Source organism: Pteropus medius, unplaced genomic scaffold (assembly GCF_902729225.1).
Source record: "Pteropus medius unplaced genomic scaffold, Ma_sr-lr_union100, whole genome shotgun sequence".
Taxonomy (NCBI): Eukaryota; Metazoa; Chordata; class Mammalia; order Chiroptera; family Pteropodidae; genus Pteropus; species Pteropus medius.
In genome coordinates, this window is record NW_024354502.1 from 30,241,647 (window position 1) to 30,269,550 (window position 27,904).

At 47.1% G+C, this 27,904-nt stretch overlaps 1 protein-coding gene across 1 annotated transcript in view; it reads right to left on the reverse strand.

Moving 5' to 3' along the window:
* SFRP1 (secreted frizzled related protein 1) overlaps positions 1–26,541 on the reverse strand; it is a 42,542-nt gene extending 16,001 nt beyond the window's left edge. The window contains exons 1-2 of the mRNA XM_039853654.1: positions 25,712–26,541; positions 20,580–20,657 (exon numbers count right to left, since the gene is read on the reverse strand). Coding sequence (XP_039709588.1) covers positions 20,580–20,657; positions 25,712–26,255 — 622 coding nt within the window. The 5' untranslated portion in view covers positions 26,256–26,541. The remainder of the gene's footprint in view (positions 1–20,579; positions 20,658–25,711) is intronic.
* Positions 26,542–27,904: the final 1,363 nt, after the last annotated feature.

A 27,904-nucleotide genomic window follows, 5' to 3' on the forward strand; every position in this document is an offset into this window, starting at 1 on the left:
TGGCAGCCCTAGGAAACCAATATAAGCCAAACTCAACCCCACTGCATTACTGCCTCTCAACAGGTACAGCCAGTCGGCTATGGCTACGGGAAACAGGAAACGTAGCCATAGTCGACTGGCTGTACCTGTTGAGGGGCAGTAATGCAGTGGGGTTGTAATGCAGTAATGCAGTTTGCTGACATGCCTGATTCCTGAGGCCTGCCCAGCCTGCCCTGTGTTTGACTCCCAGCTCTGCTGTGTGACTGTGGGGAAGTCATGTAACCTCTCTGAGCTTCATTTTCCTCAACCTAAAAGGAGGAATAATAATACTTTCCACACATCACAGGGTCTTCGGTAGGCTCAATATAAAAATAAGCTCATGTAGGAAAAGCATTTTGAAAATGGCAAACTCCCCCTTACTTTTAAATCTTTACTATTTTGTACACTTTTTTATTTTATACCATACGAATATATTGCTTTTCGAAACTAAATTATATGTTCAAAATTAAATTATATATATGTATGTACATATAGATTTATGTTTTTATTTATGTTTTATTCATTCATTTATTTTATTCATCTAAACTTCCATCCAATTTTTAAGTACCTCTCTGCCTTCAGGAGAAGTAGAAAAGTACAAATAAGGTTTCTACTGTGTTTAGGCCAAAATAACTCTAGCTTTAGAATTTGGGTTCATTTCCCTATGGTCTTTCTAGAAGTTTTCTGTGACTACCTATGATCTCATTCTTCTTCATCCCATTCCCAAAAGAGTAAAGATTCCAACTATTTCACAGATAAGAACACTGCTGAATTTCAATCCTTGTTTTTTATTATGTGACCTCTGACAACACATAACCCTTGCCTTATTAATATCTCCCTTTCGTCACTTAGATTTCAATACCTTTATTTCTCCAGGACACAGCCACATCTTTGCTTTTTTCCTTTGCTATAACAAAAAGTACATTTCTCTGACATGTGTTAGAATTAGAGAGACTACTGGGTGGCGGTCACATGTATCTCCTCCTCGTGTCCCTCTTCAAAGCTTGTGGATTCTCCCTTTGAAATGGGAATGGAACAATCTAGGCCTTTTCCTGGGAATATATCAAGTCTTCCATATCAGACAGACCTGGTTGGTGATGGATAGAAAATCCAGTGAAACCGTTCTTGGAAAGACAAGGTGTTGGCACCAGGTTGCTTTGTAAGCCATTCTCAAGACTTACTAAAAGACAATCCAATGGAGGTTTTTAGTAGTTGAGCTAAAAACCTTCCAGATCAATATCATTCTAGACAGAAAAAAAAATTCATTCCTCCAATTTCCTTGTATCTATTGATTACATCATATAATAACGGTGTTGATTAGAGCTTATTCCTTTGCTCAGACTGACTGCTCTACCCAGCCTATCCCTGGATACAGGTGTCCTAGTGGGGTCACAGCACAACTGGTAGTGATGCCCACCCAGCCTCCAATGCCAGCATTATTATCTATGAGTGCAGAATAACTTTAGGGAGAAAAACTTAACCCTAAGATTCTCAGTGATTGGGACCCATATATATGCAGGAACATCTAGAGGAACTGCCAAGAGCCACATCACTGAGAGGATAAGAAGCCACTGGAGACATCCAGGAGAGATAAAAATCTGGCTCATTAGCCCAGATCCAAAAGCAGGACCCGAGGGAAGGAGGGAATCATGGCTCCGGGTGCAGCACAGTGGTCGTTGTGGACTAGCCACACCATGGGGAGAATATGCGCTGTGGACAGACATTAAAGAGCTGTTTCACTTGAGGCTATAACACACTGGAACCCAGGTACCGTTGTGTAGAGCCCGTCCCCCAGAGAACCCCTTCAGGGCCGAGCAAAGCAGTCCTGGGGCTCTCTGAGTATTGGGAGCCCCAGCTCAAGCACAATCTCCCACAGAGACTGCCACCAAGCCTTGGGTGGGCAGAAGAAGAACTCAAGCAAGGGCAGGCTAGCTAGCTAGCACAGTTTGGATGGAAATATCATCATTTGTACCCACGGGCTGCTGGGCAGGGGCCATTTGGTAAAGGTCCCAATGTTCCATCCAGGAAGAAAGTACAGGTGAGTATCTCATTGGATAATCCAGCCCTTCTTCCCTGAGGTCGCACACCCTTCCACATGTCCCGGCAACTTAAAAGAGTGAGTGTCAGATGTGCCCTTAGAATAAAAAGTAGCCAAGCCAACCCAGCTACAGGTCCCCTCCTCTTCCAACCCAGTGGCCTATGTTGACCAGATTTCTATAATAGAGTTCAGGGTAAGATTTCCATTGAAGAAAGATTTTGCTTCATGGCACGTGTGTGTTCAAAGAACAGTAAGTTAGGTAGGGCACAGGAGCACAGATTCTTACAGAGGAATGGGATTTAAGAGGCCATCTAGCCAAAGTCTCATTTCAGAGATCAGAACACCAAGATGGGAGGAAATGAGTGCCACAGTCTCAGCTGTCAGCAGCTGATCAGGAGCTGGAGCCAGGACTCTGACTCCCCATGGCCACCGTGTTCCCCCTCATTCCCCAAGCATATCCCCCTCCTGTTTTTGTCCTTCAAACACACTCTGTCTCAGAAAGACAATTCCCCCAACCCTCAGGCTCCAGCCCATGTGATCACACAGCCTCCCTTCTTCCTTGTCCAAATGCAAGAAACCCTTTCCCTATTTCAAAGCCAGAACAAAATGCCCCAAACCAGGAAACTGAGCTCCATCTAGGCTGAAGAAGTACAACCCTAGTTTACTATCAGATAAGTCACTTCCTACAAAAAAATGTGGCTGTGGTGAAGGAGGAAAATTGGACCAGAAGACCCTCTGCCAGCTCCCCAGCCCCTTCAGCGAGAACCTGAGAAGTGCTGCCCGGCCCCTGGCCCCTCACTCTGGCCCAGAACCATGGATCAGATAAAAACAGTGGGCTGCAGCCCCATACTCAATCCCCTCCAATTCAGGGAAGTCTTACTGAGCAATCCTGGGGCCTGCCCAAGTGAGTCTTCAACTTATCTTCCTCTGAGGAGCACTCTGGAGTGCAATAGGGACGAGGACAGAAGGATATGCTCCTGTGAGCTCACTCATTAGAGAGCAGCCCCCAAAATGGGCTCATGGACCTCACACCACCACCAGATAATCAGACCTGGGGGATCCCAATCTTCCCTCTCAGACCACTTCAGAAGGAGCTCTCTGTCAGTGTCTTACGTCAACTTCTTGCGATGAGGGCCCCCAGGAAACTTCCTTGCTGAGGGCTCCAAGGAAGGAACGAGCAGCTTCTCAATTACAACCTGGGTTTCTCACTCTCAGGAACCGGGAGGGCAAGGCAGGAGCACAGAGAGTTTTCTGCTGGCCCAGACCATTCAGCTCACCAACCAACTCCTAAAGAGTATCAGGACAGGGGACTGGCATGAGACAATGAGCAAAAGAAAGGGAAAGCGCCAAGCTCTTTGCAAGGCTTGCCTGTTCTCCACTTTGAATAATCATTCAAAACAAGGAAACCTGCCAGAAGACACATTAAGTCTGTAAGAAAAGAAGGCTACAGGCGAAGAGCTGTCAGTCACGCAGAAAAATCAACACAATCTATTGATTCTTCTCCTTTTCCAGGGAAGGGGCAGCTTCATGCTCAACCTTCTCACCACCCTTCCCCCATCCTACACACAATTATACAACTGTGAAGGCAAAAAGAGATTTTTTTTTTTTTAAGTCACCAAGAAAACTGATACCAAGGAGTGAGGGGTAGACCAGATGGTCTTACTTGTCTAAAGGAAAGGGCAGGAGAGGGAGGCAGGAAAAGAGGGAGGCCCAGTCTGAAGTCTGCACTTCATTCCAGGTCCATGGGGCCCCCTCTCTGGCAAGTGGAGGACCATTCCCCAAGAGTCATGACCACTAGGATGCTCTAAACCATCTGGTCTTCATCACAAAGACATACGACTAGGAATGAATTTGAGGTTCTGTTTTCGCATGCCCAGGAGCCAGCCCTTTCCTCACTGAAGAGTGGGTCTATACGGAGGTTGGAAATGAACAGGCAACACATTTCGAGGATGGCATTCCATGTGGCTGGGTGATCTAGGGAACCAGGGGCCTGTCAACCAATGGTTGTTGGTGCCACCTGAATGCCAATTTGGAGTGCAGTAAAGAAGGAAATTTTGTTCAGTGCAATCGGTTCAATTGTGATACAGCATGCTCTGAGAACAGCTCAGTAGTGTTACTGCTCAATTAGGAAGCAGCAGGGCTGCGAGGCAGCCCCAGGGCCAGGCCCCTCTCCAGCTAGACAGCTCTGCTCTGCTCTGGTCTGCTCTACCTGCTCCAGTCTGTTCCGCTCTACCCTGAACTGGTCTGCTAAGCTCTGCTCTGCTCCAGGGATACGTCCTTGGTGTTTTAGCTCCAGTGTTTCAGCTTCAGCCAGGGAAATCTTCAGTCTTTGGTGGGAAGGAAACGTGCACTCTCTGAGCTCGAGGGGAACTGACTTCTATAGACAGAAGTCCCCACCCAAGCCCCTGCTTGGTCCATGTTCATGCAAATGAGTGCTCCAAATCCTCTCAGTTGATTGGTCCAAAAGGCACTCTCTTGATTAGCCAGAACAGAGCAGTTCTCATTGGTCAGCGAAGATGCTGATATAGCTGTGCAGCTCCAATTGGACAGGGAAAGTCTCAGTCCGATTGGTTGAATTAGGATTCCAAGAACTCCTCTATAAGGGCTGGCTCAGAAGGCAGAAACATAGTGCAGGAGGCATATAGCTTAAGGCAGGCTTCTTCCTAAAGTACGGTTTGTGTGAGAGACCCCTGTATAGAAATGGCTGCTAGGCTCTGTTTTTGTTTTTGTTTTTGTTTTTAATTTGAGTCCATTTAGCCAGTAGGAGCCCTTCTTAGTAGGTATTTTCTTTCTCAGGGTCCAGAGGCCCCAGTTTATTCCTCCACCTTCCTCAGGAAAATCATCTGACATCTTCATGAGAAGGAAGGTTCACCCACAAACAAAGCCACCTCCCAGGTGTAAGTCATCAGCAAGAAAACAGACAGCAGGTGTTCCATAAACCACTAAATCATGGAATCTGCAGGACTGGAAAAGACCATAGTGTTATGCCTTCTGGCTTTCTGCCAAACACAGGTCTTTCGTGTATCACAGGCAAAAAGCCAGCCAGCCAGCTCCTGTGGTGGGGACCCCGCGACCTTGTTGATCAAGGTTTTATTTCCTCACCAAGCCAGATACTACCAGATGGACTAGACAATCTCAGTTCTTTCGACTACTGGCACTTGTAGTCCTGAGAGACAGAAGTCATCAAACACACAGGCTCATCCATTTGAAGGAGGATATGGGAGAACTGTCAGGCCCCTTAGAAATGGGAAATAGCCGACCTAACCCTGCAACATCTAGGTCTAGCAACAATGGCTGGGCAGCTCAGTTTCTGACACTTCACAGCTCCTGTACACAAAATATCTGCCATCAGCAACTATGGGCCAAAAAGATGCTGAATACTCATTCTACATGCTGGTATCAGAGCACAGGAACAGCACAGAGTATCAGTGAAAGCACCAGGTCACTCCCAGATATGACACGTCTGCACCGGGGCCTGCCCTGGCCACTATGCCCTCTTTGGGGGCCAGGCTGGCACAAAGACTCAGGCCTCGATTTTCCAAGTTTCCTCTCCCACTCCATGCTTTGGACCTCACGTTTCAAGAACTATGTGTTCCCTTGTGAGTCCAGAGATGTTTAGGGCTTAGATCAGCCTGTATTTTAATATCCTCTAAAACTCTTTTTAAACTCCTCTAAGAGAAACATCACCATTACTACCCTGCTTCGGTTTTAGCATATCTGTTAAACACATTCACCCTTTATGTTTCCATGTTTAAGAAACGCCAAGTGTGTAGCTTATGTTATAAATGCTTTAGGGAAAAAATAGCATTCTGGGCATGCTAACAGCCCCTGCTTGGGCACAAAGCCTTTCCTGAGAATGCCAAGCAGAGCTGGGAGATGGCCTCTGTGACCGGCTGCCACAAGGTAACACGTTAGGTGTGAGTTTACATTTTGCCACTTCCAGGACACTTCAATACTATCTCACAGATCTATACACCAGTCCTGAGAGTATGCACAATTACCCCTATTTGGTAAGTGAGAAAACCGAGATTCAGAGAACTGAACCTGGCCAAAGTCTTATGGCTGGTAAATTGTGGAGCCGGAATTAAAACTCGATACTGAGGATTAGATAGCGCTCCTTAAATGCCAGCTCCATGTTTCCAAACTGCTTTTCCATCAGTCTGTGTCTTCCCCGTGCAGGCAAAAAGGGTCCTATGCCCTCCATCCCTGGGTGTCTAAGTATGCACAGAGAATAATAGCAAGAACCTTGGGAACGTGGTCAGAAGAGGGATTCCAAATGTGAAACCAGTCAGAGGAGAAGGCTGAAGTCGGGATGCCCAGCAGCCCCAGGCCCTGTCCGAGAACACTGACTTACAATGTAACAATGCATTGTGCTTTGTGGTTCTACAACTCCAACTGCCCCATCCCCAACTCAACTTTTCATCCGTTGCACACTCTTAGACACTGACTTCTCTTCCACAGGTGTCTACGATGAAGGCCAAGTATTCCCAGCGAACACGCCTGGGGAGCAGGGAGGTGCCAAAAAAATATTTTATCAAGAAACCAAGTCATAGAGTTTTTGCGGAACAAAACCATACAAGTTCAGAAAGAGCCTTGAAGATCACCTAGGGCAGCGGCACTCTCCATCTTTTTGGCACCAGGGACCAGTGCTCCTATGAAAATCTAATGCCTGATGATCTGAGGTGGAGCTGAGACGATGATGTTAGTGCTGGGGAGCGGCTGCAGACACAGATGAAGCTTCGTTCACTCACCTGCCATTCACCTTATACTGTGGGGCCCGGTTCCTAACAGGCCACTGACTGGTACCAGTCAGTGGCCCAGAGTTTGTGGACTCCTGACCTAGGGTGACACCTTCAATTTGCTTAAGGAAACAGGCTCAGAGACTTTAATTGACTGGCCCAAGTCACAAAGCTATTTAGTAGCAGTACTGGAATCAGATTCCAGGACTCCAGAATTTGTGTTATTATCTATCAAATCACATGTTATCTATCTCCTTGCACAGAAGTTTTTATTTTTGTTTTGTGACAGATGGGTAAACTGGGTTATAGAGAGGTTAAGGAGCTTGCCTGAGCTAAACAGCATGTGGCTGAACCAGGCCTTGACCTCAGGTCTGTATGACTCTTAAGGCTATGCATGTTCTTTCCAATCTACTTTTAAATCCTTGGGATTACAGCATGCCCTGTATGACAATCCCCGCTAACCACTGGAATCTGCTAAGGAAGTGAATCCTGCCCAGGGAACCAGCGGTTCTAAATGGACTTGCTGCAAACACTAAAACCTAGACAAAATAGGCCAAGTTGGCATTTGGAGTAATAAACAAAACACTAAGACTGTAGAAGTGTTTCCCAGACTTACAAAGATGGCCCTGGGTCTGCATAAAGGCACGTTGCAGGGAAATCCTTTTGGGCTTCGCTAAAGCTGCCCTGAACCAGGGGAAATCAATGGCATGTTTTAGAAGGCCTCTCTCTGAAGAGATGGGGGAAGGATTAAGCCTCTAAATCTTGCCAGTGAAGAGGCCAGGGTGGCTGTAAGAGGCAGGCTGTCATTAACTGTGCAAGCAGCTGAATGCCGTGGTCAAGCTCACCAGGCATGCACACACAAGCACACGTAAGTGCACATGCACATGGCCCAATGTACCACTCACTACACAAGTGTCTACACTCACATCTCAGACATACTCTTGCACATATATATTTAAACACACACAAACCACGCATACACCACTTGTCCCTCATTGTAGCCACAGCCCCTCCTGCCTCCCTCCTCCAGAAAACCCTATACACCTGAGCTGACCCAGCCCCTCAGGCCTTAACTAATGTCATTACCAATCCAACGATTAAGAGGCTGGCTCCAGAAGCGCTGCGTTTGCTGCCTGCTAGGCCACTAACAAGGTCTGGGGAGAAAAGTCAGGGCAGTTTATGACAGCTCCTAATGACGACTACTCTTGGTAATGACCAGCTCTGCGGTGACCCAAGTATGAGTTGATTACAAGCTCTGGCTCCTGCTCCACACATCCAGAACAAAGGTTCCTCAGGGGTGCTGACCACAGCAGATGGCCCCTGTCCTGGCTGCCCAGGCTGCGTGCTGACCTCATCGGGCCAGCCTTCAGGAGCTCTTTCAAGCGGGTGGCCCAGACCTGATCCAGGCCTGGCCAGCACTGCCATGAGCCATGTCTTACGGGATCTGACTCGAGGGCTTCCTCTCTCCCCGCCCCCCCAGCCTCACTCACAGGCTCCCCCATCCTCACCATCTCACCCTGATGCCTGAAGTGCTGCTGTTGGTACTCTGTCACATAGATTAACGAGTACCTTCTCTTTCAGGAGTCCTTCTCCTCCTCTCTCCCATTCTCCACCCAAGGTCTTCTCTGAAGATGGGAGTCACAGTAACATTTTAAAATAGGCTCCTGATGCCTCTCCATTGCCAAAAGACGAATGCTCCATTCCCTAACATGGCATTCGGGGCCCTTCAGGAGCTGACGTTTGCCAGCTTTGTTGATCTCATTTCTAGATCCACACGCCTCATATATAAGCTGACCCCAAAAAGATTCACCACGCCCCAATATACAGATGCCATGCCTCCATGTGTTGATCTCTGCTGGGCCCTCTACCTAGAATATTCTACCCATACCCATCTTTTCAAACTGGCAAACTCCTACCCATTCCTTGGAGGACAGCACAAGATATTCCCTCTCTGGAGCCTCCCTTAACCTCTCCCTAGGAAGAACTGTTCCCTTCCTTCTGAGCTCTCAATAGTTCTTACCTGTTAAAGGAATTTCAGCATTTGATGACATGATATTATATTCATTTGTTTTCTCCTCTATATCCCCTCTAGATGGTGAGGTCAGGCACCACATCCCAATCAGCCCACACAACCATTCCTAGGTACACTAACCAGCGCTGAGCCTGACACATGATACATCCTCAATTCAATTCCGTGGGCATTTATTCAATCTCTAACACTAACATGTGGTCAGTTCATTGAGGTACTTCCCTCTCAAAGGCAGGAAACACCATATTAAGTAGCACAAAAGTATTGGGGGCCAGGGCCTGTGAGGCAGAAAAGAAGCACCTTGGGAAGCCCATCACAAATGAAGCTTTGTCTTCAAGCTGGTCCCTGAAATAGGGAGAGCAAGGTGCCCTAGTCCTCCTATGAGCCCACCCAGATATACCCTCACCCCATCACCAAAACTCACCAGCTCCTATTCAGTCAGATGTAGGCATGATAAAGTGGGGTGCTCTCACCTTATCAAGGTGGCTTATAGGGATCTCACTCAGAATTCAACTTAAAAGGCATAACTCAACAGGATGGAATTGGACCTACTAAAAATCTCCCCTGCCTCTACTTATGTGCAGGGGACCTATCTTCTCGTCAGCTTTTACCTTCCTTGCCGAGGGCTCAGCTCAAAATTCAGAGAACCTGGGGACAAAGGCAGTTGCTCTCTTTGGCTTTGACTATGGGGACACCCCTCTTGCCAGGCCCTAGAAAAAAATGATACAAACACTGGTGTCTGCACAACTGAAATCTCTTTGGGTGTTGATCCCAAAGTCAGCATATAAAGTATAAGCAGGGCCACGTACACAGTAGAAGTCCCACAACTGTCTGTTGAATTATTGGGCAAGAGTGCACACCTTCTGCGGATGGTTAGATTTTCAAAAGAAGATGCACGCACACGTGTGCACATGCACATACACACATATATCATACACCTTTACTCTATGTGTTTAGAGTAAAGAAGCTGTAACCCAAGAACCTAGGAGTTGGCTGGCATTTGGCACCTTGCAGGTGTCCGAGCCCGTTTGCACCTCTGCATCTCAGAACGAAGGCCGTGACTCTTCCCAGGCAGCTCCCCTGCATGGAAGCGGCTGCACATTATAAAGTTAGAGGCCGCCACCCTCATCAGCTCAGTCTTACCCTTCCACTTCTCAGCACTTTGCCTAGAGCGGATACTTATCAACTGACCTTCTTACCTCCTGCAGTCATGTCCCACCAAGTGGTGTCTCTGCCTCGGGCCCATGGCCACACTGAATGGGTAACCACTGTAACGCACCTGCTCATTCCAACTGCTGCTCAACGGGGAGCAGGCCTGGTGCTACTAGGACCCCGCCACCCTCCCAGCAGGGTACACAGCCAGAGGTGAATCAGAAAGACCAACTCTCCCTCACACCTCCACTCAGCCTTTGAGATCCCACATTTTTGGCCGGAGCTAGCTAGCTCTTACACAGGATGCTGAGTTAGTTACCAGAAAGAACAAATGACATTCTTTACCTGCATTTATTTACCCGAAGTAGGTTTTGTCATGTTAAGAATCACTATTTGTTTCGAGCCTTCACTCCCTTTTCCAGCACTCATCTCCTGACCCCAGGAATGCCTTTTTTTCACTTTCTCCATCAATCCCAAGCCTAAAATTAATCCTCTCCTCTTGGAAACTTCCCTGAACTTGTCCAGCCCCCAAAGAAGACCTCGTCTTCCTTCAGGCCTGGGAATTGGAACTATACACTAAATCACCTGAAATTACCGGGAACAGAGACAAACAAGCATGGCCAAGGCCTGCCTCATCCACCGGATTCTTAAATTTGTTGAGGACAGGGTACTCAAGTACAGAGCCAAGATCTCAGGAAGCCTGGAAGAAGCACAGGCTACCTCTGCCAGACACAAGTACCTGCATCCAAGAGCTGTGCCTGGCAACATGTCACCCTGCCCCATGTGGAGTGCTGCATGAGGGACTCATTCTTTAGGTGCCAGCTGTTTATGAGGGTTTAAAGTGCTTACTCCAGCCCCTGTTTCTAGCTCTGCTGCCAGATGCAAGAGGTAGGGATTTCCTTCAGCCATAAAACCATTTCCAGAAGCTGAATGGATCTGCTGTGGAAGACACACCAGTGTAAGCTAACTTTTAAAGGGCTCACAAAGAGAAGAGAGGCCATCCAAGGTATTCCCTGAAGGAAATGTCCTGGGGAGAACGCTGACAGAAATGCTAGAGAAAACAAGGGACAGAAAATCGCACTCATAATCCCGCCTGGAGTGAGAACAGAGTGTAAGGAAGCTGATTCCTAATTTCTCCCCACTGCCAAAGTGCCATTTTGGCATCTCTACAACTCACAGACATCCTATGAGAATTTATAAATGATTTCCCTTAATTCCAGCCCTAAAGAATATATTCCTTTATTTCTCTAAATATCTGCAAGCCAGTAGGCATCTATTATGCGTACCTTAAGCCCTAAGAGCGGTCAGAACAGCCTGGCCTCACATACCCACAGCCTTTCCAAGCCAGAAGGACCAACATCATTTATTCTCAAGACTCACACATGAGTATGGATGCTCTGCTCAATCCCCAAAGCCCTCATCAAAAGGATACAAATGTCACTCCTTCTCTGGGGTCCTTGCTTCCCTTCCCTTAACCTCCTAGGAAGTCAGGATGAGAGAAACCCAGGGTAGGACCCAGGTCCCAGGCTCCAGCCTCTGGGACTGGGACTACGAGAATTAGTGATTTATAACTCAGTGATCCCTCCCTGAAAAGCCACTGTGAACAACAACCACGGTAACTTCCTTTCAAAATGGGGAAGGCTTTATTTCCTCTCTTCTCCATCATCACCTTTCATTTATTCATTCGCTCATCACTCACACCTGTCCTGGACACTCACTGCAGCACTCACAGAGCTGGCTCTGCCCTCTTTATTCCCAAATGGATCTCTCACAACCACCAATGAGCCAAGCCAGAGATCCTGGGGCAACATCTCCGCACTTTCGGCCACTATGATTCCAGGTCAGCAGAATTCACAACATAATTTTGTCCCCTTCCACCATGCCCTGGCCCCAGCTCCCAAATCATTCAACATGCCCCAGCCCCCTGCCAATTTGGTTTAATAAATGTCTATTTTCATAGAAACCTAAACTGGCTGCTTCTGGTTCACTTTCCTCATAACTCATCACAGGCCGTTTGCGGGATGCTGAGGGAAGCTGTCCTGAGGCTTGTCTCCTCTGAGCCAGGAAGTCCCCAGTGCCAACATTAAGTGGCACTCAAGCCCAGGAAGGCCCACACAGCAGGGGTGTCTCCTGTACATAGGGCCCTGCCAGTCCTTGCTCCTGGTGGCCCGGACAGCCACGCTGTAGTGCCAGCTCCTCTAGCACACAGAGAGAGTGACAGGGCTAGTGACAGGCCGAGCTTCTTACACAGCAAAGCTGTAGCTCATATATTTATTGTACGTGTCTGGCTTTCACACGGAATTTGCAACCTGCCAGTTACCAGTGTTTACCTTGGTAGAAATTCACGGGAAATCTTAGCCTGAACAGGCCCAGAGTTTATTTTACTGCCAGATAAACAACTTTCTTTGATAAATCATCCATGTGACGGTGTTCCTGAAAGACTAAACAAAGATTTCAAGCACAATCTATAGGCCGTTGAGAAGCCTTCCAAAGCTAATGCATGGTTAATTGGCTGCTCTAAGCAAGCCGAAGCAGGGCAAGGGCCTGAAATTTCTTTGGCTGTTTGTTCTCTTTAAAAAATAAAATAAAATACAGATTGGAGCTTCTGGCTCATTTCTGCACAACTAGACAAAATTTACCAATATTTAAATGTTCCGTTGCTTCTGAACATAGCCTGTCTTTTGGTTGACGGGAGTAGATATCACAAATATCATAAGGCGGCTATTGGAAAAGAAATTAAAAACTGCCCTGGGGATACTGCTCGAGAAAAAGGGGAGGGCGGAGTGAAGTACAATACACAAGACCTAAAATCTCTTACACAGACTCCAAAATTGTGAGTAGAAAAATTCACATTAGGAGTAAGTAAGAATTATGAGTAGAAAAACTCATATTAGGAATAAGATTTCTACAAAACACACAAAAACTCAAAAGAAAAAACTTGGGTAAGCGTGTCCTGGAATTGGTCTTTACTCAGCCCAAGTTTCGAGTGTTCTGCAGCCTTTAATGATCCGATGATGACATCCAGTTTTACAACGACTTAAGGGTGCCATCTAAGTAAACCTACTAGTACGTAGGGTTGTTTTTTTGTTTGCTTTCATTTGCTTTGGTTTTTGCTTTGGTTTGGTTTTTTAATTATAGCACCTTGAATCTGCATAAAGTTTTAAAAGTTCTTCCGAATGGGCTATTAAAAAGGATTCTTCAGTTTAATTATCTTGTTAACCAGAGATTAACCAAGACATCTTTCTATTTCCTAAAATTCTTTTGTCAGACAAGCAATTTCGTTAGTGCTAGCATCTTCTTCCTACCTAGGCTAATTTCCATCCTGAAACAATTCTTTCGAAAAAGAAGAGATAATTATTATGAATTGAGCAGCCGCCATATTCCAGGAACTGTACACACGTGATTAATTCAGTTCTCACCACAGTAACACAGGAAGCACCATCCACATTTTGCAAATGAGGTGACAGGCTCAGGGAGGTTAAGAGACTACCTCACGATTGCTCAGCTTATCAGGTTGAGATTTAATCCAAGCCTGTCTGGCCTTAAGGCTATGTTCTGTCCACTCTATCGCACTGCCTCCTTCTCTCCACAAAAAATATCAAAGACTGCTGATTTCTTTCTATGTGTTAGGCACAGGCATCAGTCCATTGATGTCCCACAAACTCTGAGATAGAGAGAAAAGTAGTGAAGGAGAACCCTACGCCGCCTTCCCAGAGGGCTTCCTCTAACCATTCCTGGCAGGATGGAAATGTGATGGGCATGAGAGAACATGAGAGAAGAAGCGTATGGAATCTGGACTGGCTACCCAGGTAAGTGCCAATGGGAATGAAAACTGCAAGGGATGCCAGGCAGAGTGGCCTTGGGCAATCAAGTGACTAACTCCTCTATCCGAGTCTTACTTTCCTCAATCTGTAATATGAGAGACCTAGACTAGCTGATCTTTGAGGTTCCACTAAGCTCAGCAGATCTTTAGAATGACAAAGGGGCACAGATGAGCAAGGCAACACCAAAGAAATGGGCCACTTGTGTGGGCTGTGAATAGCTCCTTTATCCCATCTCATCTCTTAAACTCTCTTTCTCCAACCACTCCCAGAAAAGCTTCAGAGAACAGGGGTGAACTTGAGGGTAAATCCTCCTTGCCCTCCTTCTCCATGATAGTTTATATATATGTCAAATGATAAGAAGGACATTTTGTTAAGTGAAATAAGCCAGACACCAAAGGACAAATATTGTAGGATTCCATTTATATGCAGTACCTAGAACGGTCAAATTCACAGAGACAGAAAGTAGAATGGTGGTTTCTGGAGTTGAGGGGAGGGAAGATTGGGAGGTATGTGTTTGGGTACAGAGTTTCAGATTGGAATAATGAAAAATATCCAAAGATGGATGGTGGTGATGGTTGCACAACAATGTGATTGTACTTAATGCCACTGAAGTGTATATTTAAAAATGGTTAAAATGGTAAATTTTATGTTATATATATTTCATCACAATAATTTTTTTTAAAAGACAAGGAGGGCTACAAATTGGGGTGCGAGGTGCTCACAACCAGAGAATTACAGAATTGCAGGTTGGAGAGTGCATCAAAGAACCCCCAAACCACACCATTTGACAACTGACCATCCCAAGAAATACTCTAGTCAGAACTGAATCTAACCTCAAAGAAGTCATGTACCAGCCAACCCTGAACCAACCATGTCCACACTTAAATCTGTCTTAGGACAAAGAAAAGCAATCATTCCAGAGTGATATAAAGAGCGGAGAGGGCTGAAAACAGAATTCAGTTCAGGAAAGATTTCAATAAATACGCTGAGAGCAGAGGACAGAGAGTTTCTAAGATGCACCTCTTACTTGTTTGGTGAGAGCCATGAAGGGAGGCCTCATTGGCCCAGGACAGGTACCCAGGCTACTGCCATCCTTGCAAAGGGCACCTGTGAATGTTTAGTGAGTCCAGTCTGCAAGCCGGGCCAAGGGCTAGGTTCCTTACACACTATCTCAGCTACATCTATATCTCACTGAAACCTATATCTGGCTATCAGTTGCCATTTCACAGAGAAAAACTGGAAAGGTTAAGAGCTTTGCTCGGTGTTGCAAAGCACATACATAGTGGCAGAGAGAGGATTAAACTCAGTTCCAGAGAAAGCCATGCCCCATCCATGGATCCTGGGTTTCTGTGTCCTTTCTCATACTTCAACATACTTTCCCAGGTTCAAATATGCTAAAGAGCAATGCTTCTCATTGAAATTTGTCTTATCTATCTTCCTGCCACAGGTATAACCAAGAAGGAATTAGAAATGGAGATAGAATGCACCATGTTCACCAGAAATCTGCTGTCTTCCCAGCTTTCCCTCAGTTCCTCAATCAGGCTTCAGCTTGCAAAGTGCTCCCCATGTTACCTCAAGCCAAACTGCCCAAGACCTGATTTCTCTGACCAGGTTTGGGGCCTGCTCAGGAACTCTCCAATCTGAAACAGTGAGTGAGCAGGGAATTGACATCTCAACTCACCCGGACAACTTGAAGACCTCAAAAGTTCCGTGGTTCAGCTCCGGTCCCTGCACTGTCCAACCCAGCCCCACGCAGGGGAACACTACTGTAGACTGGTACCCAGACCATGAGCTGGGAGTTATACTTCCAGTGCCCTTAAAGTGCCTGGCCCCATGTTCTCCTGCATGTGAAATGCCACAACTCTTTCCAAGTATATGTATTTTAGAGATCGTCAGTGATGATTAAAAACAGTTGTTTTCATTCTGCCAACTCCCCCAACCTGGGATAACAGTTTCTTCTCTCATGTCTATTTAATTTTACTTTGACTGAACTAGGTTTCTGAATGTTAGGGATTTTTTTTTTTTTTTTTTACATAAACCATCAGTCACCTAAAACAGGGCATGCAATTTTCCTTGAACTTAATAAACTAGTGGCACATATTCCTTGAAAGAGCTTTCTCCTTTTATGAAGAAGAAGGAAGAAGAAGGAAGAAGAGGAGGAGGAGGGAGGAGGAGGAGGAGGAGGAGGAGGAGGGGAATTCGTCCAATTTCCAGATCCCTGCCGTCCTCTGTCATTCGTATTCTCATCTGACAAACTATCATTTTATGTCTCCATGTGTAAGACACTGTGCCAGAGACTACTGAAGTACAATCTGGCCTTGTTTTGTTCATGCTTAGACACAGATTATCGATACATTTGAACATGAAGTATATTTTCTTTGTCAGTGGTACAAAATGAATAGCACATCTCACAACAACTGATGGGCATCTTACATTAGGTAAAATATGGTACAAGATACAGACCCTGCTCTCAAGCAGCTTACAGGTGTTGCAATTACTGTGCTGGCAGCCAGTTCTCATCTGTGGGAGGAAACCCATGATTTAGTTTGGAAAGGCTGAACCTATTTTTTTGCAAGAGATCAATCTGCCCTTCAGAGTAAAACACTGTGCCTCCAAACAGCAGCACTGCCAAGACACTTTGAAAAAGGAGTGAGAACAAATTTAGTGAAGGTGCAGGAAACTCCAAAAATATTTCTTTTAGAAAATACTCCCAAACGCTGAGAGCTGATTTTTCTTTCCTATGTGATTCATTTTAGTGTTGCAAAGTATGGTTTTGCTCTTTATGAGGAAACATATAAATGGGGGGGAAAATCCTTCCAGAAGGCAAGGAAAATTTCCGGGGGCAAAGAAATCTTTTTCCACAGAGAGAAAATACCAGGCTAAAGAAGCTGTCACCTGAACTCTCAAGCTTAAAAAACTGGAGAAGCCAGTACAAGAGAAAGCTCTGAACTATCTTTAGCAGAAGTATATCGTCATGAACATTTCTACCAAAAAAAGGCTTAAGGGTGTTTGTAGATACTGCAGAAGCAGCTACACAGAGTGGCCAGAGGTGGGGTCCTAACCTCACAGCAATTATAAATCAGAGCCTTACATCCCTGGGGTAAGCTTACCCCAAAGAAAGGCTGCTGTGGGCACTGAGTTGTTAACAGCAGGATTATGAGTGCAGCGGCTTGCAAATACTATATTGGTCTGTTTAAGAGAAGAGAGCGGCATCCTGTTGTCATATAGCAGGAAAAGCAGAGACAGAACATAAAGCAGATCAGTGCGACCTAAGTTCAGCAGGCAGGCTGACTGCCATGTTGAATTCAGAGACTTTGCACCACCTAACTTTTGGCTTTCCTACATCTGGTGCTTGATCCAGGCTGATCCAGCTGCATTCCTGAGCATCAGCACACAGGTGTTTCTACTGATGCTTTTCCCTGTTGGGGGAAAAAAATGTGTTCTGAACTGAGGGGGTACAGTGCAGGGGTGGAGAGACTAGTGGCCAGACCAGCCAGAGAGTTAAAAATGTACTGCCCGAGGAGGAGTAATGGTTCGGGCATGAAGGAATCCGAGGATGCATTGGCGGGAGGATGGGTGTGCAAGCTGACCCAGAAGGAATGCGCCCCTTGTTTCTGGAGCTCACAGAGCCTTCCAACAACCCGATGTCTTCCGGCCAGCGATGTCAGGGCCACTTAATGCAAAGTTTGATCCCTGGAGTAGGGTGTAAAACATTCTTTTTCTTTTCTGTAGTGTGTCAGTTTGCATTGCTGAATTTCTTTGTTTCCTAACTGAATCTCATCAGCGTGGCTGACTGCCTCCCTTACTTGAAATGAACTAAGCTAGGAAACAAGTTTCTCAACAAGGCTGCATTCCCCAGGGTGCTGAGAGGGCCAGAGCTAAACTCGGCCCCTGCAGAGAGAGGGAGGAAAAATCCTATTTATCGTCTTACAAGAACATTACAAACAAAAAAATTTGTGCCTCTCCTGCCTCCAGATCAAAGAAGCCTAGCATACACCATACCTATGCTGAGGAAATAAATGCCTCTATAGCATAGCAGCTGTTTATCTTAAGTGTAGAAGGCAGCGTGACAGAAAGTAAAAGATCTCCAGTTGGGAAAGTCAGATTCCTTATTTACAAAATGAGTGGATTTGATCAGATGACCTGCAGGGTCCAGAAGGAACTCAAAAGTTCTATGAACCCAAGAAGAAAATAACCTCAGAGCTAAAAGAACACAGTCCCAAACAGCTAATCACTCAGATTCACCAAGACCTGATTGGTTATTAAAATAAGATATACCTCTCCCTCTCACAAGCAGTGAGCAAGTGCTTGCTGACTTAGTAGGGACGTACTGCAGTAGGCAAAGGATGTCCACCCCCCAGCTGAGTTCCCTGAGTACCCTCTGGTCCCTTGCTCTACACCACAAGGTCGACCTTCCACATTCAAATTATTTCCCAAGGCTTGCCTCTTCAGCTCACGTCTAGGAAATGTCTCTGGTTTAACTAGTCGCCACAATGCCCACGGCTATCAGAATTTTGATGAGCAACTCAAGGAGGAGGGAGGAACCTAATGACAAGTTCGGGTTAGGAAGCCTCAGACAATAACCTGAACATAAGCATGGATTCTCTTCTCACAGCTCCTTAAGCACTAACTTTGGCCTTGAGTTCCACAGCCCCCTCTGAGCCAATGAGCTATAAAGTGATTCTCTAAGAAATCAATGATTAGTGTTCGGCCAAGATTTTTTAAATTTTTAAATTAAATTTTAATTTATTCTAAGTATTTTCGGCTATGGCATCTAGCACAGTGATTTGCACTCAAGAAATGTTGAATGGATACATGAATCAATGAATGATCAGATGCACTGAATCTGCATTCCCTAATTGGGAGGCATCACCTGCTAGTCAACTCCACACACTCAGTTCCAGGGTTTTCCATCATGCTTCCCTCAGGAGCTGAGCCTGATAAAAGTCATATGAGCATATACATTAGCTGATATATTACTTTTCAGAGTTTACTCTAACACGATTCCCTGGATTTGATGAAAATGTCAGGGGGCCAATTTGCAAAAGTGAGTGTGGTGATTTACAATATCTAAAGAGGATCAATGAAATCTCAAGAGCAGCCCCTTAGTTGTTCCTCATAAGGATCCTTCAGGAACACAGCTATACCTGAGCAGATTCTTCCTGACCCAGCCATGCAGCAAAACTCTTCCCATCAAGATTTCTGAGAGATTTTATTTGTCCCTTTTCTCTTCATCCAAATGTGTCTTTGGGAAGGAATCTCAACCCCATTTGTGGCAGAAAAGCTTATTGCTAAGGCAGTGTGGGGCTGTGCACCCACAAGCTTTACAGCAAGAGGACTGCCAGGCTCAGCCCGGCGTTCAGCACCCCCCAACGAAGCAAGAGTGTGAACATTGAGAAGCAAACATCGCCGTGGTCAGATGGAAGAGTAATCAGAGCCTTCTCCAATTTTATTTGAGTTCACTTAAAATGACAATAAGAAAAAGAGTGTGACAAACATAAACAGCAAAATGCAAAGCAGACTGAATCTTCCTAGAGGTCCCGCTGTCCCCTAAGAACGAAGGAGGCGGGCAGAGGTACCCAGTACAGAAACAAAGTGCACAAAATGCCTCGAGAAGCTCTCTGTGGCAAAGGGTCTGAATTCTCCAACTTCTGTCTTCAGTCACAAGGATAAACACCTGAGAATATGTCTGTCACATATACAATTTCCTTTAATGCTCATGTGCACTCACATGTGTGGGGGGGGGCTCATTCAAATATGGCACTCTGCCAGTACAAGGCCCTTTCATGAACTTTATTATGGTTCATGAAGACATGGAGTAGGTAGTTCTGAATGGACACAGGACTCGCATTACCTACCGTTCTGCTTTTCCTGGTAAGAATGCTGTACGAAATCCAGCCTCAAGGACACAATGCAGGCAGCATGAGAAACACACTGTTCGGTGTCAAGCTGAACCTGTCCTTCAACAAAGCAGGCCTGGCCCTAGCTGCTTCTCAGCATCCATATAAAATACAGGCAGGCACGAGGACTAAGCCCTTCAAATGAATGTGGTATATGTTTACTTTTCCCGCCCCCAAAGTGTCTGGAACATGGGTCTTCTGCAGACCAGGCTCTAAGAGACCGTTCCTGATAAGCCACCTGAGATCTGCTCCCCAGGCCACATCCAGCCCTTCTCCTGGGGCTAAAAGTGCTGATTCAAAAATTCCTGTTTAACCAGGAGTGATTTGAAGAAAATGGAGAGAAATCTCTTTGCCGGGAAGGACTTGATGGGGGCCCTTCCTCTAAATGCCTTCATGTTGGCCTCTCCCATCCCCGGGAAGGCACCCCACCGTCAGCCACTCCAGATCCCTGGTAGAGTGGTGCTGACACCTAGAGGTGGATGCAGAAAGAGCCAGTGTGGGGATAAGACCAGCCCAAGCCGCCCGCTGCATCTCCTGGTAGTGTCCCAGGAGAAGTGTTTTCCCATAGCTCTTGTCCACCTGTCCCCAAAGCTACCTCCCTACTCCTAGAAAAGGTCCCCAAAAACCCGTGCAGTGATCTTTCACACAGAAGGGCAAAAGCAAAATTTGACTTTAATAAAAAACCTGGGCAGTTCTCCCACCCTATCTAGTCTTCCATCTGCCTGAGAAGAGCAGCCATTGAGGAGCCTGGAGGTAGAAAATATAAAGGTCCAAAAAAGATGCATCAACAGGCTCTATTCAGCAGGAACATGAGCCAGAAGGAACTGGGGAACCGGGGAACACCAAACCTCCCCAAGGCGGCCAGGGACACTTTCTTACCAAACTCGCTCGCACAGAGATGTTCAATTATGGCTTCAGATTTCAACTCATTGTCACATGGAGGACACACGGTTGTGCCTAGGAATGGAAAGGGAGAAAAACAAGAGCTGTGAGTTATGGGAGTATGGGTACAGGAACCACCCCTTGGAAAGAGACCAGTCTACCACCAGGATGAATAGTTAAAGATCTTCTGGAATTTCTGAAGGGCAACCCAAGAATCAAAAAGAAGAGTCCTGGAGCTAAAGCTATAAACAGGCATATGGTTTATTGGAAACTTAAGGGATAGAGCTGTTGAATATGGCACAACTATTTAAACCAAATTTCTCTGGAGCTGGATAGGAATTGTGGCTTGATGGGGTCCCTAGGAAAAGTTGACTTGTAAAGCAAACATATGTATTCCAGTTGTTTGTTTCCTATTCTTTCTCCCCTCTCCTCTGATTCCTGCCCATTTCCTATTCCCAAACTCCCAAGACAGCAGATCAATCTGACCAACTCTCTAAGAAAGAAACCTCTTCCAGATTCACAAACTCTTAACCCCAGGCTCTGAACACCCTTCTACAAAAGGGCTGTTGCAATATGAGTTCCTAACAAAAGCTGCCAAATGGGAGGACAGAGCTGGATGGGAGAGACCCTCTCGAGCCATTTTCAAGGCACTGTGGAGTGCTTTGAAGAGGAGGTATGTGTTTGGCCGGTATGAGGGCCACTAGGAGATGGCTATGCCCAGGGGAGGAGGCGTCTGAGGCCAGGGCTAGAAGTCTCCTCTGAGCCAAAATGCTACTGATGCTGGAAGGATCCCTGGGAGGAAAAGTACCTTCGAGGACAGGGAGAAAGCCTACAGTGAAATCCTAAGCGGGGTGAGGTGGCTCATCACCACTACCACCCTCACCATCACCATCAATGCTACCACCACCGCCATCACCATCACCATCGCCATCTTTCAAATTACTTGGAGTTTTATCCATGATCTAGGAAAGCATTAGCATGTTCTAAGGGCATTCCATCCCTGGCACAGCATTGGAAGCCAAACCAGGCTGGAGCTAAGGGGCACAAGAAAGTCACCACCAAGGTAACCAGGGAAGAATGATGTGCAGAGAGACCTCTGCTCAGATATAAGGGTCCTTGTCTTCCTCCTTCCCTTCCTTCTCCATGGCTTCTCAGTGATCTCTGTGACTCAGTGAAATGGGCAAAGCCTCTGAAGATGGAAGATAAGGAGGGATCTACACAGCCCTTCCAAACCAATGCTGCTCCCAGGACACAGCTGATCCAGAGTTGGCCACCCCCACCCCACCCTCACTTCCAAGCAGGCTCCCTTCATGGCCTTAGTCTTTGCTAACAGATTCCTCTCTCACCTTTATTCTATACCCAGGGCCAAACACCATCCAGATTCTCAGTGTAGCAAAAACCACAGACATACTCCAAGCAGAAAACTGTGACTGTCTTTTGGCCCAGATGCTAGAAATTTATTTTTCACCAAGAGCTTGAGATTGGTAGCATTTCTAACAAAGGGTATACCTTATCCAGAACTCTGCATATGGTTCCTGCTTCCATGGAGAGAAAAACAGGGAAAGGAAGTCCCACGATATGGGAAGGGCCACGTTACTTATACCAGAAAAGTCGACTGTGCTTTGGGGGTTTCCTTGTTTAGGTTATTTTTTAAAAAGTGGAAGTTATCATGTCGCGAGTTTCCACAAGTATAATCTTGACCAAACCAGTAGCAGAGCTAAGGCCATCAGACTATAGATGCCAGGTCACCATCCGCTGCACATACGTCATCTCATCTAGACACTCTGAGTTCCCCGATCCTGCTGGCAGCCGAGGGCTCTATACCACACAGGGGCATTCTCCTCAGTCCTATCAGTTACGTTTGACCTTCCATGCCACTCAGGAGATCATTGAGGTGAGCTCTGTGTGTTCTCAATATGGTTTTCTCCCATCTTGCTTTTCTTATAGCAAACTGTGGAGCAGCTCAACCCAGAGAAGGGAGGAATGTGTAATGCAATATTAATCTGTGCTCCCTCCAATTAATTGTCCTTGGGGCCCTGCAGGCTGCCTCAGCGGGAAAAATCCACCCAATCATCCATCTGAGAGGTAGAACTAAATCACTGTTTTAAGGAGTATTCAAAATAATATTTAAAGCAAAGGAGCCAAAAAGTAAAATGTTTTGTGTCTTATTAATATTTAAGGGAGGGGGGAGTAGAGGAGAAAGTTCAATACTGGAATCAGGATTAAGTGAATTTTTAAAAATCAGTGCACACACATGCACACAGCACATTCTCCCCTCCCCTTCTCTCTCAATCTCTCTCTCTCTCTCTCTCTCTCTCTCACACACACACACACACACACACACACACACAGCAGATCTCCCGGGGCCAGCTCCTGGATACATGGAGAAGGGACCCTATAGAAGGCTCTTGGGCATAATGAGGGTACTGTGGCCTCTGCAATCTGTGACTAAAACAGCCAGGCTGATTTAATGCACGATATACCTAAACAACAACAAAATTAAACTAAAACTATACAACTTCAATCAGTAAAACCTGGCAGGAAGGAGAAATAATTTATCAGCCTGGGAGTGTACAGGTCTAATGTAAGTGAAAGCTGTAGAAATAACTTTCCTAGGAAAAAAACAATCACCTCTCCCATAACAAATGCTTGATGCAGTTTGTGCATCAATAGCCTTTTGCGGGGAAAAGTGTCTTTTACTCATTTCTCGTTATCAAGTTTATCTTTAATAACAAAGCTCTGCCCAATATCCCAAAACTGTACATGCCCAAGTATGTGAACAGAAACCAGCCAAATTATGCAGAGATATGACTCTGCTTTGAAAACTCAGTTTTAATTCTCAAGAATAAAAAGAATTAAGAATAAAAGTAGTGCATGTGTACTTACTATCATCTAAAAGTATCAGTTTTTATTCCAAGCCACCAACCTTAAGGTTTGAGTACTAGTGTGGTTCATCTAAACCTGCCCCTACACACACACACACACACACACACACACACACACACACAGAGCCCTCCCATCTCCACCTTCAGCTGACAGTGGCCAGTCAATCTCAGAGGAAGTCATGTGGGGCTCCCTCCCACTGAGTGGCTCTAGTCCTGGGGAGGACCAGATGCCCTCTCAGGACAGAGTCTCTCATCAAAAATGCTGAAGGGGAATCAGTTCCCAGATCCCACACCTGACTAGTCTTTTCACAGCCTTTCTCTCTGTTCAGCAGCTGGTTTGGGGATGGTGGCTACTGGGCACTCCTAGGACAAAGGGAAGGAGACAGGAGGATGGTACAAAGTTCCAGACTGAGGAAGCAGCAGACAAGTGGAACAGCAGCCAAGGAGTAAAAAGGCTTAGAGAAGATGGCAATTAGTTTTCCTAGCTTTTCACCCCAGCTTTTTTTGGGGGGATGGGGTTCAGCTGGGAGGATTCTTTCCCCTACATTAGTAGGCACCCCAGCCAGTCCCATCTCCCCCTCAGAAGGTGTTCCCACAAAGGTCTCCACTTCATGTCCAACCAACTGTCCCAGAAAGAGGCAACTGGGAGTGGACTCAGCTCCAGCAAAATTGGCCAAGGCCTCCCAGGGCAGGGTTGAACTAATCCCCCAGCGGTGGGCAGAGGAAGGGGAGAAGGAAAATAACTGGACTGCAGGGGATGGCTCCACACCGGCAGAACACAAAGTGCTTTGTTTGCTCTAGGTAATTGCTCAGCTCTCCATCTCAAAGGGCTGCACTTCTGGAGGTTAACCCTGTGCAGACACCCAGGAATCGGAGAACAGAGGTGCCCAGATCGCAACAGTGCTGGCAGGCTGTTACCTTTCCCTCGGGCTGGGACCCATGCCACCCAACGTCAGTCACATTGGACTGATCTTCTCCCTCCCTAGAATAAGCAAGAGCATTCAAAATTCCGGGTGCCTCTTTTCCCATACCTACTCCCACCCACACTTGGGGGGAGCATGCCCTTCAGTGGGCATCTCTTTTAGGCATCACTTCAAGATGAGCTAAGTCAGCAAGCAGCTCCACCTGCCCCCGTCCTAAGCCCCCTCCTCAAAAAGCCGGCGGGATGCCGACCCCTATGCTAAGAACACCTGAGTATATGGCTTCCCATCTCAGACTTAATCTCCACATCTTTGAGTCTCAACTCTGCTTCCAAAGAATTAAGGGTTGAATTCACTCCTATAAAAGTTAGGCCACAGTGCCAGGGTTTTTTGTTTGTTTGTTTTGTTTTGTTTTATTGCCTCAACAGGATTTTTTTTTCCTCCCACTCAAGAATTTAAGTGGGAGGGGGTTCTGAGAGGAAACTTAGGCCCTCCCTGAGGCTGTTTTAGGAAAATGTCCAATTTGCAAGCCCCACTCCCCAAGGAGAGACAAACAATGAACTAATTACACCTTTATCTTTCTAATTACCTGGGGATTTGTGTAAATGAGAAAAGCAGAGGGTAGGCAAAAATGAGATACTAGAGACTTTCCATCCTCAACCCTAGGAAGCTGTTACCTGAAAGGGGTGGAGAAACAGAAACTCCAGTTTCTAAACTTTTTTCCTCAGCCAGTTCTGCAGCAGTCCTGGGCTACTTGGCTGAAAGGCTAGTTAGGGAAAGAGTTGTTTGGTTTTTATTTTTAATCCTCATAGAACCTATGAAAATAAAGCTGCGCCTTAACACGTTGTCGGCCTTTCTGAGCTTTCCACACTTTAGGTTTTTGGATTTGTTTTTCCTTCTGGCGTATCCCTTCTAGGGTGTTAAACTCTTCGATGGGGACTCTGTTCCCTCCCGGAGGAGAGATGAGCTCCCTTTTTATTTGGAGCGTAAAGCTTTGTTTCAGGTATGGAAAAACGGAGACTGGACCCCAGGAAGAGCCGCTCCAGGAGCGGAACCGAGTTTGCATAGGGCCGAGGCGCAGCCGCCGCTACCGGGGAAACCCCGCCGTCCGTGCACGTGGGTCAGGAGTGGCGCTAAGGAACACCTCGCACGGACTGGAAGCTTTGAAAAATCATTCTGCACAGCTTGAGATCAATCTTAGGGAGCACGTCCGAACTGCGGAGCGGAGCGATGGCCAGAGATCGTAGTGACAATGGCTTTCCAGCAGCACCCTCTGCAGCCCGGCCCGGCCTGGGGCCCCCAGGGTTGGAGGGTGGGAGCTTACCTTGGGGCTTGGAGGCTTCAGTGGCGTTGGGCGGGGTCATAGCGATGCAGACGTCCCCCTCGGGGAACTTGTCACACTTGAGCATCTCGGGCCAGTAGAAGCCGAAGAACTGCATGACCGGCTCGCATGAGTCGCGCACGGCCTCGCACAGCCAGCGGCATGGGTAGATGGGCCGGTCCAGGCAGACGGGCGCGAAGAGCGAGCAGAGGAAGACCTGGGTGCCGATGTGGCAGTTCTTGTTAAGCAGGGGCACCCAGCTGCTGGCCTGCTGCTTCACCTCGGCCATGGTCTCGTGCTCCAGCAGGTTGGGCAGCACCATCTTCTTGTAGCCCACGTTGTGGCACAGTCGCAGGTCTGCCGGGATGTCCACGCACTGCGGGGGCTTAGTGTAGAAACGCCCGCTCTGGTACGAGCCGATGTCCGACTGGAAGCTCACGTAGTCGTACTCGCTGGCCGAACCCGCGGCCAGCAGCCCGGCGGCCAGAGCCAGCAGCACGCCCCCGGCGGCCCCGCGCCGGCCCCCAGCGCCGCGCCCGCTGCCCATGCTGGCTCTGCGCACTCGCTCGCGCGACGTCGGGGCTGCCTCGGCCACCTCCCCGCGCGCGTCCCGCCGCAAACTTCCCAGAGTCTCCGGGGACAAAAGGGGCCGTACCCACCCCGGCCCGGATCGGCGGCCGCGCGCTCCTGCCCAGTCCTCGGCGGGTGGCGGCCCTCGGCCTGCCGCGGGGAGGGAAGCGTGGCGGCCTGAGTGCTGCCCCGGCTCACGGGCGCGCGGCACCTACTCCCGAGGCTGCAGGACTCGAGTGCCCGGTGCTCCTGTTGCAAAGCCCTTGGAGTCTCCCCGCGCAGCCAATCAGCTCCAGGCTGAGGCCAGCCGCACTCATTTAGCCCGTCAGTCACCGGTGCAATTAGCCAATCACTTCACTTGCAAGAGGGTTCGGTTTACTAGAACTAAACACAGGTCGACACCCCTTAAAAAACCAAATCAAATAAATAAATAAATAAATAAATAAAAGAAGAGAGAAAATAAGAAAAGAAAAGAAAGAAAATAGAAGTGCGGGGTGAATAAAGAGACTGTCTAACGCTGTTATTAACTTACATCGGATCGCAGAGAAGCAAGGAATTTAATAGTACTTGCAAATCCATGAGATAATGAAGACTCTTTTTTACACTTCTTAATTTCAAGCAGCAGCCCACCAGACAAGCAGCTCGTCTCCTCGGTTTTTCTCTCTGTAGCTGCAGTACAAAGACAGGCAGTTTCCCGACAAACCCGAGCTCAGAGAGGCAGGAGCGGCAGAGGTCTGCTTTTAAATCCCCGGCTAGCCAGATTCGGCCCTTGCAAAGACAAGAAGGTGTAGTTAGGGCTGTTTGCTGGTTTAAAAATTCAGCGTCTTTCCAGGTGGGACATCCGGATGGTGGCCCTCCAACAACACCAGAGGCGCTAGGTAAATGTTGCTCAATGTGGCAGGAAATTTTGCTAGAAAGGTGTTAGCTTTAGGAGGACAGCTTTAAAAAGTAAAAGAAAAGAAAAAAAAAAAAAACCCCTACACAAGTCCCAGCCTGACAGCACGTCTGTGTGTGCATGCATATCCACATTGACATGTTTGTGGTGTAGAAAGCCAAAACATTAAAAACACATGTGCACTTATCAGCCTGGTGTGTGTAAATATCGAATCCATCACTCAAGCACACATGCTACATTCAGAGCTGGCCCAGGAACCTCAAGTCAAAACCAAGGGCTCCCATTAAGGCAAAAGGCAAGAGGAGAGTAGTAGCAGAAACACAGTCTGGCCTTCTCATTTTAGCCCTGCACCCCCACCCCCTCCCTACCCTCCCCACCCCAAGAACAGAGGTTCCCTGCCACCTTCCACCTCAATTTCTGAGAATTCTTTCTATGTTCAACATTCTTCTGAGAGAGAGAGTTAAGCTCCAGAGAGCTGGAAGTGTGACCATGACTGACCCCAGGGACAGGAGACAACAGCAAGCAGTTCACAAAGTTCGATGGGTCTCCACATTGCATGTGTCATGAAATGCGGAGGGAGGGAGGTGAAGAATGCTGAAAACCCCGCATCTGAACAGTGTGGTACCGCCCCATGTGGCAAATGGGCCACAGACCTTAGAACTGAAGGCAGACACTGTAGGAGGCGCTGCCTTGCCAGGCCAGCTTGTTTGTAAGACTCCAGGGAAGCTGGC